Source organism: Diceros bicornis, chromosome 3 (assembly GCF_020826845.1).
Source record: "Diceros bicornis minor isolate mBicDic1 chromosome 3, mDicBic1.mat.cur, whole genome shotgun sequence".
Taxonomy (NCBI): domain Eukaryota; kingdom Metazoa; phylum Chordata; class Mammalia; order Perissodactyla; family Rhinocerotidae; genus Diceros; species Diceros bicornis.
Genome location: NC_080742.1, coordinates 40520575 through 40541372, shown reverse-complemented (window position 1 = coordinate 40541372; position 20798 = coordinate 40520575). Strand labels below are relative to the sequence as shown.

The following is a 20798-nucleotide window of genomic DNA, read 5'->3' as shown; positions in this document are numbered from 1 at the left end:
AGCTCGTTTCAAGACTCCAAAAGGGAAATATGGAGCCCCCGCAATACGTAGTAAACTCAGAGGAATAGCCCGCCGAGTTTCTGCTCGCCAGTCCAGCGCTGCTCCGGAGAAAGGGGGTGCTTGTCGGGGGGGGCTGTGAAAAAGTGAGGACTTGGGAAATGGAAACTAAAACTATCAGCCAGCGAAAACGTGCAACATTCCTGAAAGAAGCTTTAAAAAGTTAACAAGAAACTGTGGGATAAATCAAAGGTAGAAATGAAAATTACAGAATGTTAAGTGAGAAAACTGAACTCCATCTACGATCGAACTATTTGCACTGGTAAAAGCAATGACTTGAAGCAGCAAGCGAAAGCTACTCGTCTGTCCTAGGCTTTCTCCCACTGTCCTTAATTCTCTGCCTTTCCTCTTTCGCAGCTTTTCTCGTATGCAGTGCACTGTAGAATTATCCCCCTGTGAGCCTTCCTTTAATTTCGAACATTTTTCCCCTCCTTCTTGTTGTTGCTCCCAGTCCTAAGGCTCCTTTTCCTCGTCTACTATTTGTTCAGGGACGGGACACAGAGGCGGTAGCGAGGCAGAAAAAAGTTTTGTGGTTTGGGAAACTTGGGCCTTTGTTGTGTCATTTCCCCTGCCCCTCCACGCCCCCAACCACGTGACCAAGAAAGGCCGGAATTTTGTGAATGGAGCCGAAAGGTGGCTGCTGAGCGGGAGAGGCTCCGCCCCCTTCCCCAAACGGCCAATCTCCTAGCGGAGCGCTGCGGGGTCAGCAATAAACAACAATGGGCTGGGAATATACGGTACGTTATTGGCTGCGGCGAGAACCTCGCGGGGACCTAACCCGAAGCTCCGCCCCCTCCCGGTTGCCCTGGATACCCGTCAGGCTCCGGCCGCAGAGAAGGTCTTTGGAAACTGTTGCTCAGATTACTGGGGCTGGGTTATCCCGGGAGTGCTGGGCGGCGGGACACCCTTGCTATTGGCTCACCGCCTGACTGCACCCTCAGAAAGTACCCAGAACCTCACAATCCTAGCCTCCAGGCCCAGGCTGCGCTCGGAACCACTCTCTGGCCGGGGTTAAAGTGCAGTTCCCGCTCAAAATGCTTGTAGGTGCGCGCGTTAGCACCGGCTACTCTGATTTAGTAGTTTCAGGGAATGCGCAGTGTGTGTCCTTACTGTCCACAGTAATTGGGTGTTTCCCCAGTAATAAGTTTTTTATTTATTTAAAAAATTTCTTTTGACGTAGATCTGTTCGCTCATGGTTCCCTACATGGATCCGGAATTGAGTTTTGTGCGCTCACACTCCTGCGTCTCCTCAACGTTCCATTTAAGGAAGGAAACTTTCAAATAGAAATTGAGAACTGCAGCACGTTTCCCAACGAGTGCAACAGCTGCCGGAAACGTCCTTTGGTCTCGCGCACTGGTCGTCACCAGGATCACAAGTGAATTTCAACACCGCTGAGTCCCTGGTCCCATCCCTGCGGCCTCCCATCCCCTGTTGAGCTGAGGCTTCTTAAGTGACTACAGCTCCAAGCCCCATAGAAGGGTCAGGGCAAGTGGTTTCAGAGTTGCAGCCCTCACTTTTTAATGTCCCAGTCATTGTCCCTGAAACCCGAGCCCCCTCCCCGCTCGCTCCCAACTCCGGACTCTGGAGGTTTAAAAGCTGGAGAGGAAGTGAAAGCCTCGAGTACAGTAAGTGACACCCTCTGCCTCCGTGTATACATAACAAAAGCTCAGGAAACCTGCGGGTCCCTAGGATATCCGAGCCACTCCATTCCCTCCCTGCTCCTCCCCACCTCTACAGTGGACTGCAAGCACCCTGTCCCACGTGGGACGGATTTGATTTTTATAGTTTTTCTCACCTCAATTGCTCTGTAGTCCTCCCATTTTCCCTCCCAACGCAGCCCCTCCTAACAAGCAATTCCTCTGCTTCTCCCAGGTGCTTTCCCCATGGATTTTTTATTTTACTGTCCCGTGAAAGATAGGATCTTGTTTTACTTGAGGATGGCCGTTAAAAAAAAAAGTTTTTGACCATAATGGTGGTGGTGAGTGTTGAAAAACGGGAAAAGAACTTGAGCCAAAAGCTTGGTGGGAACGAGGCTATAGATCGAGGCGTGCCCCTTAGGTTAAAAGTAGGGGGGCTGCAGATCCTGAGGGAGGGGAGGCGGGGGAGTAAGGAGGCACAGGCTTAGTGGATCGCACTTCAAAGTCTATACCTGAGCCGAACAAAAGTGCTTTAGGAAATCAGCCCAATAGTGGACCAGACACACCAGTAAGGAGAACTGGCGACTCGATGCACATGGCTTCAGTCTCCCCGGGCGCCTTAACAGTAAGCAGTGGGTTAGGAAGGCAGTCGATTTCTTCTGTGGCATTTCCAGGCAGCGGAGCACCCGCTTTGGGCAGAGGGGCGCGGGAGATCCAGGAGAAGGGGCAGCAAGCCGCCTGATTGACAGCCCGAAATCTGATCTTGTGAAAGAGACGCGGAGCCAATGGGAGGCAGCGATCCATCAGTTTGGATTGGAGGCCCCTGGAGGAGAAGTAGAGGAAAAACCACCGAATTGAGCTCTGTCAGAGGCGCTTTCGGCTTCCAAGGGGAAGTGCTGGGCAATAATTAATGTTTTTATTAAATTTAGAGGGAATTTTTTGCAGCCGTTCGCCTAGCGTGGCCTTCAGGTGGGTCTCTCCAACAACTTTTTGTGTCTCTCCAGATAATTGCATGGTTGTGGGTTGCAAAAACTATCCTTATGAAAGAGGTGTCTCCGTCTCTTTAGTCCCGTTAGGTGCAAAGCAAGTCTCGTTGATCGCCATTGCTAGTTTTGCACACGTTTGCGAATCAGAGCTGCCCGGGGTACATCGACCGCGCAGGGAAACATCGAGAGTGTAAATAAATACATCGCCTCTTGTTCGGATTTTTGCTACTGCCGAAAATATGTAAATTGTGAACTCTCTTGGCTCTCTTTGGATCCAGGTGAAGGAGGCGGTGTAGGGAGGGTTATTTTTGTGAATGGGACCGTCGGAGGGTAATTAGCTATGCAAATTCAAGAGCTTCATTCATGATTTTTTTTTTTTAGCCTAAAAGCCATCTTGTTCCCCTCTAGGTTGATAGAAGCCCAGATCCCGAGGAAATCTCCAGCTAAATGCTCGAAATATAAAATACTGAGCTGGGATTTGCGAAGAGCAGCAGAATGGATGGATTTTATGACCAGCAAGTGCCTTACATGGTCACCAATGTGAGTGATCAGTTCGAAAGTTGCTGTTTATAAACTTGACTCCGAAGGGGGAGGGGGGGAGGAAGAGAATGAGAAGGGAGGGGGGCAAGGGGGTTGGGATTGCAGATACTTTATCTGCTTTGTTGCCACTGTAGGGCGACTCTGCTTCTAGAAGCCCAATCTTCAAAATGAGCTTACCTTTCAGTGATTTGGATAAGGCATAGTTTTGTTTTTAAGACCCCTTTTTCTGATTAAAGTGCCCAAGATGAGTGGAAGAGGAGATGGAGGGCAGCAGCAGCTGCTGCACTCAAAGTTTTTGGCTGGGTTTGTCTGCCACATTGAAAAGAATGGAGTTGAGACAAATGCTGACACTTTTTGTTTACAAGGGCTGTTTTTGTTTCTTTATTTTTTTTCTCATTTTCCCTCTTCTATTTTTTATTTCACCACTCTCTTTTTGGTTGTTTTTTTTTGGAGGGAGGTATCAGAGAATAAAATTCACTGTATTTTAATCTAGCTTTGATCCAGCCTAAAAACGACTTTAAGTGCAATTGCTTAATGTTGTTTTGATGCTGAGATACCATGAATATATGACTGATAAATAATAGTGTGTTACGATCGGCACTGGGAAGCAACTCTCCCTGGCTGTTGAATTCTCAGCATAAGCTTTCACTGTCAAATGAACGCAGAAAATGAATATTCGAGTTGATACTCTGGACTTTTATTTTTCTATTTAGAAAGAGGATTCAGTAGACTATGTATGCATGCGTTTTTTTGTTTGTGACATCTAAGGTTTACATTTTTCTAAAGGATTTTATCTTTCCTTTTGTAGAATCAGCGTGGGAGAAATTGTAACGAGAAACCAACAAATGTCAGGAAAAGAAAATTCATTAACAGAGATCTGGCTCATGATTCAGAAGGTGAGGTTTGATTTTGGGCTGAATTCCCCCTCTACCTATACTCTCCACCCTGCTAAAGAAGAGGAGTACTTCAGTCTTAGCTTGAAAATAATAAACTTTCAAATTACTGCATCTAACTAAGACTTTTACTTGGAGCAGTTAACATATTGTGACGGTTTGCATTGGAGGATATTTTATGGCCCTGTCAGAAACTAATGAAAGGAGGAAATAAAAACTTAACAGTTGACATCCTTCTTTTAATCATTCTTTTGTGTTTAAATACCCTTGTCTATATGGCATATAACTAATCCCAAACACTAAGGTAACAACTTAAAAATATCCAACACAGTGGAACAAATAAGCAGCTATGTACACTGCTTAATTTCTCCTTTCTACTTTATTAGAAGTTAAACAATATAAGTGATTGTTTGATTTCCCATCCCTCTGACACTAAAACTATACACTATTATCAAATTTTTCATGGATGATTTTGATGACTACATCGTGAGGTCCTAATATTTTTTTTACAGGCCTTAAAGTATTCACCGAATCATAATTAAAGCCTAATTAATAATTATAATACCTATTTGGGAAATTAGGTTGCAGATTCTTTTTATGAACTGTTGGTAGGAGGTCAATGTATTATAAATTATTCCAGCCATATGGGAGCATTCATAATAAACTTAATATACTTAGATTTAATTATCAAGGCTCAGTTTGCCCTTTAGATTAGGTATATTGAATTCTGAAACTTCCTCAAATCTTCGTACTTACTAGACACCCCTCTCCCTCCCCACTATGACAGAACACACACTTTTGGACTTGATAATAAACAGGTACCAGGGCATTCTCTCTCTGACTTTTGTAAACCTTTTGTCTACCTATAGTGGAATTTTTTCTCTAAAATCTTGTATTTAAAAGTTGTCCCTTTTAGTTTTGAGGCATTGAACCTGAAAATATACAGTACTTTGAGTATTATACCATGTATTGTTACATCTTGTACATAAGATTCAGAAGATATAAATAAACTATTTTTCAGTCTTTTTAATCTTTCCTCTACTACTATTTTAGCAAGAGTTGAATATATTTAAGAAAGGTTTCCATGGATAGACACACCTTCACCTCAGCCTTTTTGTGAATCCTAGTATATGTGTGTCTGCTATCCCTGAGCTTATGTACTGAGCTATTTGTTAAACAGGGGAAAAAAAACAGATATTGACTTTATTATTTAGTTGACTAAAACAATTTCTTAAAGAAGTGTTGCTTAATAGCCATCAGAACGGGCAGGATTGTTGAGATAATTAAGTTATGAACCCTATTTTCTTTTTATGTTGACCCCCCTCCCCAAATTAAGTTGATATTTAATACCAATTTCATGACAAACATTTCCATTTAATGGAGCCTAAAGGTTTGCAAATCTTTTGTTTATGTCTTTGACTTGTTTTTTAGAACTCTTTCAAGATCTAAGTCAATTACAGGAAACATGGCTTGCAGAAGGTAAGGCAAAAAAAATTGCTTTAAAGGGAGGGGAAAAGCAACTCTAGAAGAGAAAAAAAAAAGTCCTGAACTTGCTGTCTTAATGTTCAGCCCAATTAATTGAGCTCTAAAAGAGCCACCTCATGTGTCATGCATACATTAGAGCCTCTGATGAGTTTGTCTTTGGGGAATCTGGGGCTGCACTACCCAGTATCATCACAAATTACCAGGAGAAATTGCTTCCAGCTCACAATCACATCTGCTTTTGGCAAGAACTAATGCACCAAGACTTCAAGTTCTAAGCCTCTGTTCAGATTTTAATTGCAATTGATCAGGTTTATATTATTGTACCTCGAGAGACCTCCTAGAGCCAGAACCCGGCTTGCTGTTTCCTTTAGAGCAGCGCATATCATTATTTGGTGTTCTGGTGGAGGACTTTTCTGATGGCAGAAATTAGTTTCTCTGGGTTCATCAGGACGGGATGCTTCAAGATTTAAGTGCAAGTGTCTTCTTTCCACCTTGTTCACAACACAGAACGTTAGGTGTGTATCCAATGCATAGGAAATCGGTGGCTTTAAAACAAATCTTTGGGGGCTTTGAGGATTTTAAAAATGTTTTCTATTTGTTGCTATTATGTGATGTTTATTGAAATTGATCTTTGCTATTATGTCATTTTTTTAGGATTTATTTAATATAGCAAGGAGACATTTAGAAGGCATTGTTTTGATTTTTGATTACTATTGGATAAAATTTTGTGTTGCAATCTATTGTATCTTTTATTGCGTGAAACTTTATTTTATAGGAACAATGAGATATTGCTTCGGTATAGCTTTATACAACTTGAGAAATGCCTAATGATGAGGGACTTTTGTTAGCGTCCGTAATTTGAAATTTTTCTTGTGTATTTGTCATAATAAATGTGAAATATTAATTTTATCCTATGATGTGTTTTGTGGGAAACACAAAGAGAAAACTGTAGATATTAAGCACTGAGTGTAATTGTATTATTTCTGTCTTTATATTATATGGGAAACGTGCAGTTTTTGGAATAGATTTTTAAGGTGGTTGAAAGGAGAGAGAGGGTCTCTTTAAGTGGAACCCAAGTGTTGCTGTTCTACTTTGAGGCAGACTGCTGTGTTTTATCCGTGGTCTTGTTGCAGTTGCTCAAGTTGCTGTTAGCATGTAAAATAAGTTTCTTTGTTTTGGTGATATTCTAGTTCTCCAAAGAGCTTTTGCAATCTTTATGAATCTTCAGTTAAATAGCTTTCCTAGTAGCCCTTTGAAAGGGTGATTGTATTTGTATGTTAATGAAAGGTAAGTATTAATGAAAGTTTTAGTTACATTTAAAGGTCATTTTGCTTGTCTCTGTAAATGAAACTTATTGCAATAGGTTACTTATTATTGCAACATAAGCCATATATTCAAATGTAACTTTTTCAAGAAAAATTTGCACAGAGGTTCTTGCATTAACTTTTCATCTGTTACTTTTGCAAAGTTGAAGGTTGTGAGAAGATTACATTTATGAGGGAATTTATTCGCTTCTCCAAGATAACTTAAAATATCTATTTTAATTGTTCTGGAAGGTTTGTTGGTTCTTGAGATGTTTAAGTCTCATTGATTCCAAATCAGTGCACTTGCTGGCAGATTTTGAATGTGCATAGCAACTCTGTTCCTGGAATTTTAAAATGTGGAATCTGTGACAGACTCTTACCATTTTATAATCAGTTTCAATACAGTTTTTTACTTTTGACTTGTTTTGTTTCTTTGTCGCTCGGATAAGTGATTTGAATAATTTATCCCAGTTTATCTTTCAAAACTCTTCGCTGAATATTCTTACCCATGGTTATTACCATACCTGTAAATCAAATCTGAAGATTTTGCTTTATAGAAAATAAACCTAGAAAATGACTGATGTGTTTGGAGGAACATGGACTTTTACTTAGAAAAGAATTCATAATCTTAAATAAGTTCAGGAATTAATCCTCGGAGTGTTTTACTGAAGACCCAGGTGGGATCCTATTTATAAACTATGGATAAGATTGCATTTTAGAATAATTTAAACATTTTTCAAAATAATTTACATGAATTTACCCTATCATGATATAAGCACAAAGTTGTTAGTATGATTTTTTAAGTCTAATAGTGAGAAGAGTTTTTTTACTATTTGTTAATAGACTGCACATTTATTTTTATTTTTAGCAATTACATATAATTACATTATTTGCATTAGCATTTTAACTTGACTTATCCCATGTCTTGGACAATATTAGCTAAGAAGAGATCTCAAAATTACACTAGTTTATTCGTAGCTAGATTTGTCCATTTATGTCCTTCTGGACATCCAGAAATTAAAACATTGCCAAATTGGCAGACTCTGAACCGTTTACATATTTCTTTTCATAATGCTTTGTAGCCAAGAAGTGACCATGGAATTTTAAGGCATCTTGACCCTTTTAAAAAAGATCATTGGCAATTGGCCAAGTTTCTCCCATGAGTTAGAATCCCACTGGGAAGTTAAACAGGTCTAAAAATCTTAGTAGACATGAGAATCAAGTTAGTTGTAATGCGTCATATAAAAATCATATTTTTAAAAAATTTATCAAAGTCCCAATACTTGGAAAATGATATATCCTAACATGTTTAATTGGTTTTTTCCTATAAGAATTTTTATAAATTAGACCCAAAGTGCAACATAAGGATCAGTCATAGGTAAATTATTATGGATTATGAAATGTGTTTTATGTTTATGGAGAAATTGGAATAGGTGAGGCAGGACCATTTGAGGGTGGGATTGGAACTAGTATTTTCACTTCACAGAAGTCCTCACTAAAGATATACTGCCATTCTCCCAAAAAATTAATTTCCAAACAGAGATCAAAAATATATTTGTGAAGAATTTAACTTTATATTAGTATCACTCTCCAAATACTAACATTGCAATTTAAAGGTTTTTAACATATATACCACAATTTCAAATAATCACTTCTCATTCTGAAGAAAATTAAAAAGGTAATGTTTTCAGTGACCACAGTAGCAGCTAAAAAAAAAATTAGAGAATGTGCCTATTTTAAATTTTGCCATAGCTACTCTATATTGTAATTTTGCCATGTACAATTCTTTATTGATTCTTTGTCTTTTGAATTAGATTGCTACTGACAGAAAGGCAATTTCAATTATTTGATCCCATGAAATAATGAGTTCAAATATCAATCCCATCAACATCAGGATAATGTCTTATTCTTAACAACCTGGTTTAAGTGGTGCTTTAGTGAATGGTGTCCTGGAAATTCATAGTTAAAATGACCCATTTGTGTGTGGGGGGACAGAAATAGAAGGATGTAAAATTGAGTTTAAAAAGGATTGCACTTTTCTAAAGTTGCTTATTAAAGCTTACCAACACACTTAAAGAGAAATAATAAATTTCATATGTATCTAATGTAAATACATAGCAACTTTTGAACCCACTTTTGAACCTTATTTTTTTATGTGAGTCTAGATGTGCGTGCATTTCGCTTTCAACAGTAAAACTAAGGAAAAAAGTCAACAGTGATTCGCTGCCATCAGGGTAAAATATTTTTCAGTGGTAGTATAGTAAAGTTTCTTGCTGCCACCACACTTGAGTCAAAGTTTTATCTCCAAGAATAACCTTTCTGCACCAAAAGTTATTACCTCATGCAGATCAGGATTTTTTTTTTTCTTTTGTTTTATGTGACCTTCAAATAATGGTCGGGTTTACTTAAAAGTAGAGATGTCCTTGTATCTCCTCAATTCACTTCAGTGCCTGACACTAAACTTATATTCAAAATCATTTATTATGAAGTTCCTTAAATGATATGTGCTATTGTTACTTTCTGTCCATAATGTCATCCACAATACACAATAGTCATAATGCAGTCATTTTTATTTTTCAAAAATTATACGGTTTCTTTTTAAAATGGAACATAAATTGGATACGTGCTCATAAATGTTTTTTCGTTTTTATGTGATCCAGAAAGGAATAAAAGCTTTAAAAACTACATTATTTTATGTGGTTTACAGAAAAAAGGAATTGAGAATTAAGCATTAGATTACAGAAGTTCATACTATCTTTTAGAATTGAGCAAGAGTCATTTCGTATGGGGGACGGGAGGACTACTACCCCTCTTTTTGTTGTACCATGAAATACTCTAAAATATGAAAGACTTCTCATTTGGACTTGATTAAAAGATATGTGGAGTAAATGTATTATATTTTTAATTATTCATTGGATTATATAAATGCCTTTTCATCTAGCGTCTATTTGCAAAACACAAAAGTTTGTTAAAAATAAAATTTGGATTCGGTGTAACCTATAGAGAGTTTTTTCAGAGGTTCTAATCAATGTTACTGAAATACATCGCTGGGATTTTCTAGTTCAGTTGCAGGAAATGTTTACTTTTCTTGAATTTCACAATATAACTTTATCCCCTTTGACCTTTGTACAATCTTCAGATTAAAATAATAATAATAATAAAGTCAGCCCTCTGTAGCATTGGGGAAAATATTTGGCTAGAAAACAACAGCTCTGAGCTACCCGTAAGTTTTCAAGTCACTATATAGGTCAGTTGAGAGTTAGGAATTGAAGCTGGTTTGAGACTAAAGACAACTGAAACTTACTGATTTCTTTCTTACAGAGTATATAGAAAGGATGTCTTTATCAAGTATTAAAGATGTTTCTGTCATGGGGAAATAGTTCCCTTTCTTGTATGTTTAAGTATGTTTATACTTCTGCATTAATTAATGCTTATACATTGGTATAATCGTTTTAATGTTAAAAGCGGATGTGGTATAAAACCAGGCTTAGTGGCCTCGTGATTATTTTGTTCCATGGCCTGAAGCTTCATTTTAGGATTAAACAGAATACCACTGTGCAAAGATTGATTTTCTTGTTGTTTTACTTTTATTTAAAATAAAATTTAAATTTCTTCAGAGAAGCTTGTTTCTAACTCTGTAAATTCAAAGTGAAATGCCACCAAGTTCAGCAATAATCTACTATAATCTTGGGATAGAGAAAATCTGAATACGAGGCAAGAAAAATAAGGCATTTCTTTAATGGTTTTTCCCCTTCCTTCCTACCTTCGTTTCTTCCTTCTTTCCTTCCATCCTCTTTTCTTTCCCATTTTCCTTTCTTCCCTCTTAGCTTTGTACATTCAAGTTTCTGTGACAAGTTCCTGTAAAGCAGGATGGGTTAAATATGTATAAATAGATATGGATTTAATTTTGTAAACTTGTCATTTATTTAAATGTGGACCTTAATGGATCTGAGCTGTATTTGAGATAGAGCAATAAAGTTGGTGTGTTTATCTTGCAAGTTCGAGTTGACTTGCTTTAGCTCTCTGGAAGGGTGTGACATGAAAAGATTGCGGTTGGGCCACATGGCTCATGCTGGACTGTGTTTTTGTGAATGGAGGCAAAACTCCAGTCTTGCCTGCTTGTCTGGAGGAATTGCTGAGGAGATCAGCTGTCTCATTCACGGGCAGAAAGAATGACTCATACATCTTCCGCCTTGTTTGGCTCCAGGTCATTGTTACAGTGGATAGAACTGGTTTTAATTAAATATTAACCCCTTTTATACTTGACATTTGTTTCATTTGTAATTTTTACACTTTTTTCCTAGCTTTAAAAGAAAACTCAACAGGCGCCTAGTTTGTAAGAAAGAGGGGGTTTTTGCTTGCCTGCAGCCAACTTTGGAAAGTATTTAAACACTTACCTTTTCTTAGGTAATGATTATTATTTTATTTGAAAGTGTAAAATAAGCATAAAATAAAGGCAAACTCTTTTTAAAAATTGCCCAACTCCAAGGAAATGTTAGTTAAGCGAGTATATTAAAATTAAAAATGAGGGTTAGTGATTCTGTGACATCTAGATCATGATTAATATTTTCATGAGTTTCTTTCTCATAATATGGATTGCTATGTAGTAAAAAGAAAGAGAGGAGAAAAAAACAACTTTGGATAATAATCTAGGTAAAGCAAATAGCTGAGAGTGCAGATACTAGCCTTTTAAAGCCGAAGTCCTGAGACTTGATGGCAACTTGTCTATTAATGTGCAATGAACTGATAGAGCCACTCCAGCTATTACCAATAAAATCCACATGCTTCATCTTCTTGAAAGCCTTTTATTGGTCTTTTGGTATATGCTTTCTCTCCTTCTCCTTTCTTATTCTTCCCCTTCCTCTTTAATTACGTAGTGTGGGGAAACATTTTCCTTCCCCAAAGGTGATTATTCCAAGCATAGTTTATAATAGATAGTAGTAAAGAACCACTTTTTTTTTAGGTTGGCCTCTATTGTTAATTTTCCACTTTGGAGTTGGGATGACTTGCCGCAAATTTTCAGGCAGCTGTATTTTGCTACTTCACAGAATTCCCGTGAATTGAGGGAAAAAAGGAAATCTGTGATCCGAGTGTGGCAATACTGTGTCATATTTTCCTTGCCCAGATCCAACTTGTGTTTTTCGTTAACTGCTTTCCTTTACTCTAACTTGAAATGAGAAGGAGACTTAAGCCTTTGTCTATTTAAGTAGCATGCTGCTTCATTTGGTCTATTCAGTTTCTTAAGATTAGCTTCTGTGAAAAAGTGAGTCATATGTTTTTTGTTAAAATTCTGTAATATGTTCAGGCATAAGTGTGAAGTATTTATTCAGGATGTTAAGGAGTTAGAACAGAAATAGCAATTCTTATAGCAATTCTTATATTCTTAAATAAGAATATTCTTATTCTTATTGTTTTTTATAAATTGTTAGTTTGCAGCTATTTTGTGTATATTTGTAGGTATAACTTTTGGTTTCTTCTGCTTCTAAAGTTTTGCCTTTGTCTTCTGCCCATAGCGCAACACACACCACTTATCCATCAGAGATTTTTATGCCTTACTTGCAGTGATATAGATCATGGAGTTGCAACTTTGTCTTATGATAGTAAGAAAAAAAAGAAGTCTGTGATCTTTAGGACATTCATACCAGCATATTCAGTTACAAATATATTTTTGTTACTTACCAGCTATTTTTAACTATTCCTGTAATGAGATATTACATTTTTATTAGATTCCTGTAAATGCTAGCTTTTTAAAAGCATAGTAATTGCTGTGGTTGACAATTTTGCATCTCAATAGTTATATCTGTTTAGCTGTTAATTTAGAAGGAAAAGCAAAACATGTGGATATGATAGAAAAAATGTGAAGTATTTGATTGTCAACCCGCTGTTATTTATTAAAAACATTTTTGTAATTTTTTTGTTATGAAGATTTACTTTAAAGGGTACTCCTCCACTTATAATTTGTGAGTCTATGAGAAAAACCAAGCTGACTGCAATGTCAAAAAAAAGTTTGTAGCTAAGAGAATGCTAATGCACACATTTTAGCTGTTGTTTTTATTCGTCTCCGATATAATTCATTAGAAGTAAAAATTTCAAATTTACATTGTAATGATTGAAGTAGTTTTTTGTGTGTGATTTGAAAAAAATGGGTGGGTGGTGGAGATTTGGAAAGAAAATAAGTAACATTTCTTGAGTATCTGGCATTGTGTCTGGCATTATGTTTAGATTGTTTCATTTAATGTTTACAAAAAGCCTGTATTATCACTGTTAAACTGATATGTAAATGGAGTTCAAAGAGGTTAAATAATGTTACACAGTTTACACAGCTAGTAAGTCAGAACTATGGTCTGCAGTTTGCATGACTTTAGTTACCCGTGGTAACTAATATCAGATGTTAGTGGAATATGAAGAAAAAAAAAAACCTCTTCTTCCAGTATAGGCTGATCAAATAGGCATTGGTTATAATTTGGAAAAACATTCTTAATTTTTTTGGTTTCATTTGATGGCAGAGAATGGAGTTTGTCTTTAATAAAATTTAGTATTAGTGTACAGAATAAAGTTGTTAGAATCAATGTCAAACTGCATATATTTTGATAATAGGCAAGGTTATGCTGTGAATAATGTAACAAACTTTATTCAGCCAAATATTTCTATTTTTAAAAATACTATTGAATAAACTGATTAAAAGAAACTTGAATTCTATATATGTTATGTTTCTTTTTTATATGGAATTTTTAACACAGAATTTCTTTTTTTTTTTTTTTTGTGAGAAAGATCAGCCCTGAGCTAACATCCATGCTAATCCTCCTCTTTTTGCTGAGGAAGACTGGCTCTGAGCTAACATCTATTGCCAATTCGCCTCCTTTTTTTCCCCAAAGCCCCAGTAGAGAGTTGTATGTCATAGTTGCACATCCTTCTAGTTGCTGTATGTGGGACGCGGCCTCAGCATGGCCGGAGAAGCGGTGCGTCGGTGCGCACCTGGGATCCGAACCCTGGCTGCCAGTAGTGGAGCGCACGCACTTAACCACTAAGCCACGGGGCCGGCTGTAGAATTTCTTTTTATATAGAATTTTTCTTAACTCATTCAGTTATCAACCCAACACTTTTTCAATAGAGATTGATTATTTTAATAAGCATTCCCCATACAAAATAGACTCTTTTTTAAAAATTAATTGACCTCTGTTTTAATATGACTTGATTAGGTAAAAAGTTTCAGTATTAGATAATACTGGTAAAGTAACGCTAGCTAATTAGATCATAGCTAAAGTTAATTAAGATGATAACTCATGGTATTTTTACCAAATTAAAAGTAACCTAGCTTCTATTTTATGTAGTTTGTATGTGTGTGTTCACAGTGCATATTTGTGTGTGCATGTAAAAGTTGTTTTCGTAATATTCTGTCAATTTGGAATAGGTTATTTTGATGTCTCAGTCAACCATGATGAAAATATTTTAGACATGAAAAAGTGTACTTGTGTGTTTTGATTGCTGCCAAATGGATTAAGTCCTGGCTATTCAATATTTTTTTCCTTTACTAAAAATAGAGAAGTCCTCTGACATTAGGACTGATGAAATAGTGACATTCTTTTTGTTAGTGCTGAATAGCCACCAGGAAAATATTTTGCGTGAGAAGATGGAGTTTATTTTTGTTGTTTATTATTTTTATTATTATGACCATTATCATCGAAATATAATATTTTATCAAATGACCAATCTCAATGACGATGCTTTCATTTAAAAAACTTTGTTGCATATTTTGGCCAAATTTAGGGCAAACATTTTTATTATGGTAGTCTAATTTGCAGTAGACCGAACATACCAAAAGCAGACATTTCTAAAAAGCAGAAGGATGTGTGTGATAACTGCACATCATTTGAAAGAATTGTGTAGTTAATTTAAATGGGCTGCTTAAACATTGGCAGTGGGTGAATTGAAATACCTTTGATTCTATTCTTGCAAAAAGAAACACTACAGCTAAGAGAAATCCTGTAGCTTCTTTTATTTTGCATGTTTTTTATTTCCATCTAGCAGGTGAAATTCAGAGAGACTACAACTGCCACCATTGTATTTCTGACACATATGTTTTCCAGTTGACATCAATGATCGCTTCTGTTTCCCCTCCCAAGTACTGCTGTTAATACCATTTTAAATAGGAGCTCATTGGCAAATAATAGTAGGTTTGATCTCAGCCTAAAAAGATCTTACTTGAAAGCTTTTACTTGACATTCCTTATGCCTTGGCAGTTTCTCTCTTAATTTAAAAAAATTTTTTTTTTTCTTCAGCTCAGGTACCTGACAATGATGAGCAGTTTGTGCCAGACTATCAGGCTGAAAGTTGTAAGTATAGTATGACTCATCTCTTGAATTTTTCCTTGTCTTACTTGTTTCCTTCTTTCCTTCTCTCTCTTTGGTTTGCTCCACTTCCAGTGTCTGTTCTTGTATTGTGTCAGTGCCTCTTTAGCTTACAGTCATGAGGTGATTTTATTTGTCAGATTGTGACATCAGCAGAATCCCTGATGATCAGAGCAGAGCTCCAAATAGTAGCTAAGGAAAACTGATTTGATTAAAAGATGGTCTTGTTCTCTGTTTTTGCTTAATATCCTTGGAGAAGAAACAGTGTGTGATCCATGAATGTGCAAATGTTTATTCTAGTTTTTCTGTATGTTCACAAGGAAAAGTCTGGATGCTGGAGACAGTCAGTTAAAATCCATAGAAGATTATTTATTGTATAACATAAAAATTCTGGACCAAATATTCATTGGCTTATTGTATTATTTTACATTCATGAACTTTTACCTGCTTTGGTTTAATTTTTAGCCTCATTTTCTGTTTCCTGGTTGCACTAACACAAATGGAAGTAGCCATTGGCTTCTCTTAGGAGCCCTTCAGTATTTCTTTCCCTGAGCCTTGCTCCAGGGCCTGATGTCAGAAAATGCATGAAGAGTGATTCATGGGATACTCGCCCTACTGTAATTGCAGAGTGAGCATTTTGCCTGTACAAACACAGTTGCTTTGGGGTTTATTCTGATATTTATGCTTTACCATTTTACCAGCTAATTACAGCTATTGACCTAAGGTGCAAATAGTAAAAGAAAAGGTATAAATGCAATCTTGATTAGGAAACTTTGTTTCTGATTTGTTCTGTTAGCACCTTTAAAAGCTCTAACTTGTTTCATTTTTCCAGACCATTGACATTTTCACAGGAGGCAGTATCAACAGCAACAAGAGATGCTTAATACCTTACAACTTACCAAACCCCTATTTTCAGACCTAATATCATAAATCTAATACAAATACCTATGTTACTTCATGTAACAGATGTTTGTAAGCAATGTTTTTAAGTTTTGTGTTTGGTATCTTAAATTTCCCAGGTGTCAAGGGTTGTAAGAGGAGGTTTCTTGCAGATTCTTTCCCATGTTACATGTTTTTGTTCAGCTTCACTTAAAAATTTTTTTTAAACTGTAGTAAAATATACACAACAGACAGTTTATCATTTTAATCATATTTAAGTGTGCAGTTCAGTGGCACATTGATGTGCAAACATGAACACTATCCCTCTCCAGAACTTTCCCATCATCCCATACTGAAACTCTGTACTTACCAGAAAATACCTCCCCACTTCCCTGCCCCAGCCCCTGGTAACTGCTGTTCTATCAGTTTGATTGTTGATCTGAAAAGAGAATTTTGTGTGCTGTTTGATGTCTGAATATAATTATTAGACATATGATTTCAAGAAACCTATTCAGCGATGCTATAGACCTTAGTTAGAGACTCTTAGAAACTCCCAGAAGGGCAACAGCTAAGGAGGATGGCTAAGAAAGGCCTCCCCCTTATTCATTCAAGTATGGGAAGAGAATGGTCACATTTCCAACTTTTCCCTTCCTGTGGAGCATTTGAGTTCTTTCTAAAGCTAAACCTGTCATCTGAGTGGGAGAATCAGTCTCATTGAGTCATTTTTACACCTGAAGAAATTGGTAATGATTCCAATAGTATCCTGAATGCTGTGTAAAATAGCTACCTAAAGGTAATTTTTTACTCCTTTTCTTATTTGACTTCTTTTCAGCTTTTTGTATTCTTGACTATTTCGTCTCCTTGAACTCTCTTCTCTTGGTCCACAGTGGTATGATTTTTCCTTTATCTTTTTACTCCTTTGATTACTCCTTCTCACTCTACTCGTCTTCCTTTCCTTCTCTTTTCTGGAGTCCTGTCCCCAAACCTTTCCCCTTAATTTACACAGGCCATGCCAGCGTGTCCCATAGAACTTTCTGTGATGATGGAAATAATCTATATCTGTACCATTTGATACTGTAGCCACTAACCACATTGGTCATTGAGCATTTGAAATGTAGCTAATGGGACTGAAGCAATGCATTTTTAATTTTCGTGACTCTAAATTTAACTAGACACGTGGCTATTGGCTGCTGTAGTGGTCAGCACAGTTCTGTATTGCTGTGTCTCCTACACTAGAGATAATACCTGATCCACCACTGGGGTCCTTGTGCAAATTAGGAAAATGAAACCCCTCTGGATTCACCCCCTCAGCCCTCAGCTGAGTGTCGGCATAAAACACCATTTACACAGCAACCCTGATCTTCAACATTATGCCCCACAGACAGTTCACACTCAACAAGGTCAGTGTTGAAATCATTATTATCCGTGACCAACATCTCTCTTTTACTTCTGTTGCCTTTCTAAGTTGATGGCAGCACCATCCAAGCTGAAAACCTTTGATTTATTTTCAATCCCTCCCAGTTCTTTACCATTAGCTTCCAATTGCTTAAGTTGTTGATTCTACCTTTCAAATATATCCTAATTTCATGGCCTCTACTCCATCTCTATTTCATTACCCTAGTTCACACCCCATTCTGCCTTGACTGAACTTGTGAATCAGCCTTTCGATTGGTGTTCTCGCCTTCAATTTTCCCTCCTTCCAGTCCACTCTCTGCAATGGCATTAACACACAGCCATCTGACCTTGTTAATGTTCTCCTTAAACTTCCTACAGGACAAAGTCCTAATTCTTTAGCTATACAGAATATTGTTCTATAACCTCGGCCTTAACTACCATTTCAGTTTTAACTCTTGCCATCCCAGCATGCTGTCCCCTCTGGTTCTCTGTGAGTGAGCCCTTCTAATTTTTCAGTTCTCCAAATAGAGCGAGTTGTTTGATGCTTCTTTGCCTTTGTGCGTGTTCATTTTGCTATAAAAGTTTTTATTTTTGCTTTGCAATCTGGTGCACCTCCTTCTCCAGACTCAGCTTAAACTTCACCACATTGTAATCTCTCTTGAGCTTTTCTTTGCCATATTCACCCTGCAGAGTTAGACTCTATAGCATCTTGTATCTTGTATTTATTATATTATAATATTTTAGATACATGTTGATAAAACTGAACTTCTTAGAGGCATGTCATATTCAGTATGCCTTGCACGTTACAAAAGCACAATAAGAAAAACTGTCGTCAGAATTGTAATCAGCTTCTTAGTGCTTATTTTCTCCTAAGTATTTTCAAAATCCTTTCCTTTTTTAAGGTAGAAACGTATGATCATGCCTTAAAGCAATATACATAATTTCACTCTGGAAAAACATGCTGAAACCATGAACGTTTAGCCAAACATTTTCAGAATGCTAAAATTTTATTTTACTTCAGTTAGTGAATATTTTCATTTTAACAAATATGGCTCTGGGACTTGTGAATAAAATACCTCATTATAAAGGAAACCTATAAAAAAAAGGTAAAAATAACTCTGAAATAGTCTAATAAAAAGAAAATGGAGGTGTGCTTTATTTCACATTCTCACTAACATAAAGGACTATTGTTCACGTGATGGTGACCAGTTAATTTCAGTCTTCATTGAGGATGAAACAAGAGGGAAATGATTTTTTTAAAAAGAGGAATAGGGCATAGGGAATTTCTAGATGGAGAAGGTTACCATATATTGGAAATGAAAGGTTATATTATCTCTTAAATGCCTTTTACAAATGTTTGATTCTCGTTTGTCTGGGAATGCTTAGTGGGGCAGAGGGATCCTATCTCTAGGAATAGAAAGAAACTCCATTCCCCTTGTGTGGCCTGTCTATAAATTCTATGGTCTAGTTTTTCAAACGTGAATAATCAGATTTCCTTACATACTTCAATCAAATAAAATGGTTCTGTTTTTGCTTTTATTGCTTTAGTCCTTTGGTAAATGTAGGTTAGGAGAAGGAACAGCAAAATTCTGCTCAGCACAGGATTATAGAACATATGATTGACTGTAACGTATAAATATATGTAGAAGAGTCGTGAACAGAGCATTCAAAAATTGTGAAAAATGAGATTAAACCGTAACACTTGGGTACCCTCTAAAAATATTCCTGAGCATTCTTTATTTTTATTTCCAAAATATTTCAATTGCAGGTCTGTAATCTAATGATGTGACACTATGGCTTGCTAACTTTGAAGGATGCTGACTTTTGAGGCACTTATGGGCGTTAAAAACAAATGAAAGCAAATAAACAAAAAACTCCCTACAAACCCATCCTAGGAAATGAATGAAGGCTAAGAGAAACAATTACGTGGCTCTAACAAATTGTTTGTTTCTTAGAAACAAATCTTTTCAGAACTCAGATACTCTGCTGAAAAAAGAAATTACTTTAGGATACATATGCTTCAGTCCAGAGGAAGCAGAATTTTATCTCTTCAGAAAAGAGGATTTAAAGAGGATTTAGAATGTAAATGAGCCATATCTTTCCAAAGTAGATACGAATTTGTATATAAACTGAATTTTTGTAAATCACGTGTTTTAAATTTAATACATCAATAATCTTATATTTTAAATCTTAAACTTTAAATTTAGTTATATCACTAATTTTTTTAAATCTACAACCTCTCGATTTCTTCATTACAAAGTTACAGTTATGATTTTTCTAGCTAGTTTGTTCCATTTCGTTACATTAGTTCTTTTCACTGTTTCCTCTGTAGTGATGCACATGATAGCTGATGTTCACCTTTACATTTTATGATCTCCCAGGACATTCTTAGGGGTATAGCCAGGGTTATACAAAATTCCCAGCAGGATAGATCCTTGTAACTCTACTCCTTTCTCTTCTACTCCAAAAAGTACGCTGGAGTGCAAGTCAATTAGAATGATGTCATTAAAAGAATAATAACTTGGACTCTTTTCTGATATATTTATGAAAGTAAATATAAAAAGTTTGCAAATTTCTATACTTTAACTGAAATTTGTGATACAGTACTAGTGACCCATCTGAAAATAATCAAGACAGACCTGTGTAGGGGGACTCTACTGTTTAAAGCTACTATTACATGGGTGACACTTTGTTCAAGTAAATAAAAGTCATAGCTACGCTCCATTTTCTTAGGAATTTTTTTTTTAAAGAATAGCACTTTCAGTCTTTCTTTTTTTGTAGCCAAGTGGGGAAAAAAAATACCTTAACAGATTACTGTTACAAATCTGCTTCTTAAAAAACTGAAGTCAGATAGGTCTTTGCAGACTCTGAGTGAATAATTTCTTTTATATGAACATACTTGCCCTGCATTGGAAAGTTCGACTTATTCTTAATTTTCTGTCTTTCTCCTAAGCTACCTTCCAGCATTCTGTTTCTTTCTACACATACAGTGAGTAGTTTATAAAAGTTTACTTTTTATTACTAATTTTAAAACTTTTCTTGCCTGATTAAATTTTTGGATATAACTGGCCAGGAAGACTTTGTCTTTTCATTTCTCTGACGGCTTTTACCAGAAGGAGAGCACATATTCAAAAAGGAATTCCATTTCTGGGATTTGAGAACATGAATTTGTTGCTGTGTTTTGTTTTCTTTTTAAAAATTTTTTGAGACATATTTAAACATGTCACTGTAGTCAGATTCAAGGATGAATTTTCTCCTGCCTTCCTCATCCGA

The 20798-nt window shown here is 36.4% G+C and overlaps 1 protein-coding gene across 3 annotated transcripts in view; it reads left to right on the top strand.

The window, feature by feature from the left end:
• Positions 1–2369: 2369 nt before the first annotated feature.
• Positions 2370–20798, top strand: part of ETV1 (ETS variant transcription factor 1) — a 91744-nt gene continuing 73315 nt past the window's right edge. The window contains exons 1-6 of one of the 3 annotated variants that reach the window (XM_058526464.1): positions 2370–2664; positions 2763–2959; positions 3090–3221; positions 4030–4117; positions 5546–5593; positions 15183–15236. In XM_058526464.1, coding sequence (XP_058382447.1) covers positions 3177–3221; positions 4030–4117; positions 5546–5593; positions 15183–15236 — 235 coding nt within the window. In that variant the 5' untranslated portion in view covers positions 2370–2664; positions 2763–2959; positions 3090–3176. The other 2 variants (XM_058526472.1, XM_058526481.1) reach the window with 2 other exon arrangements.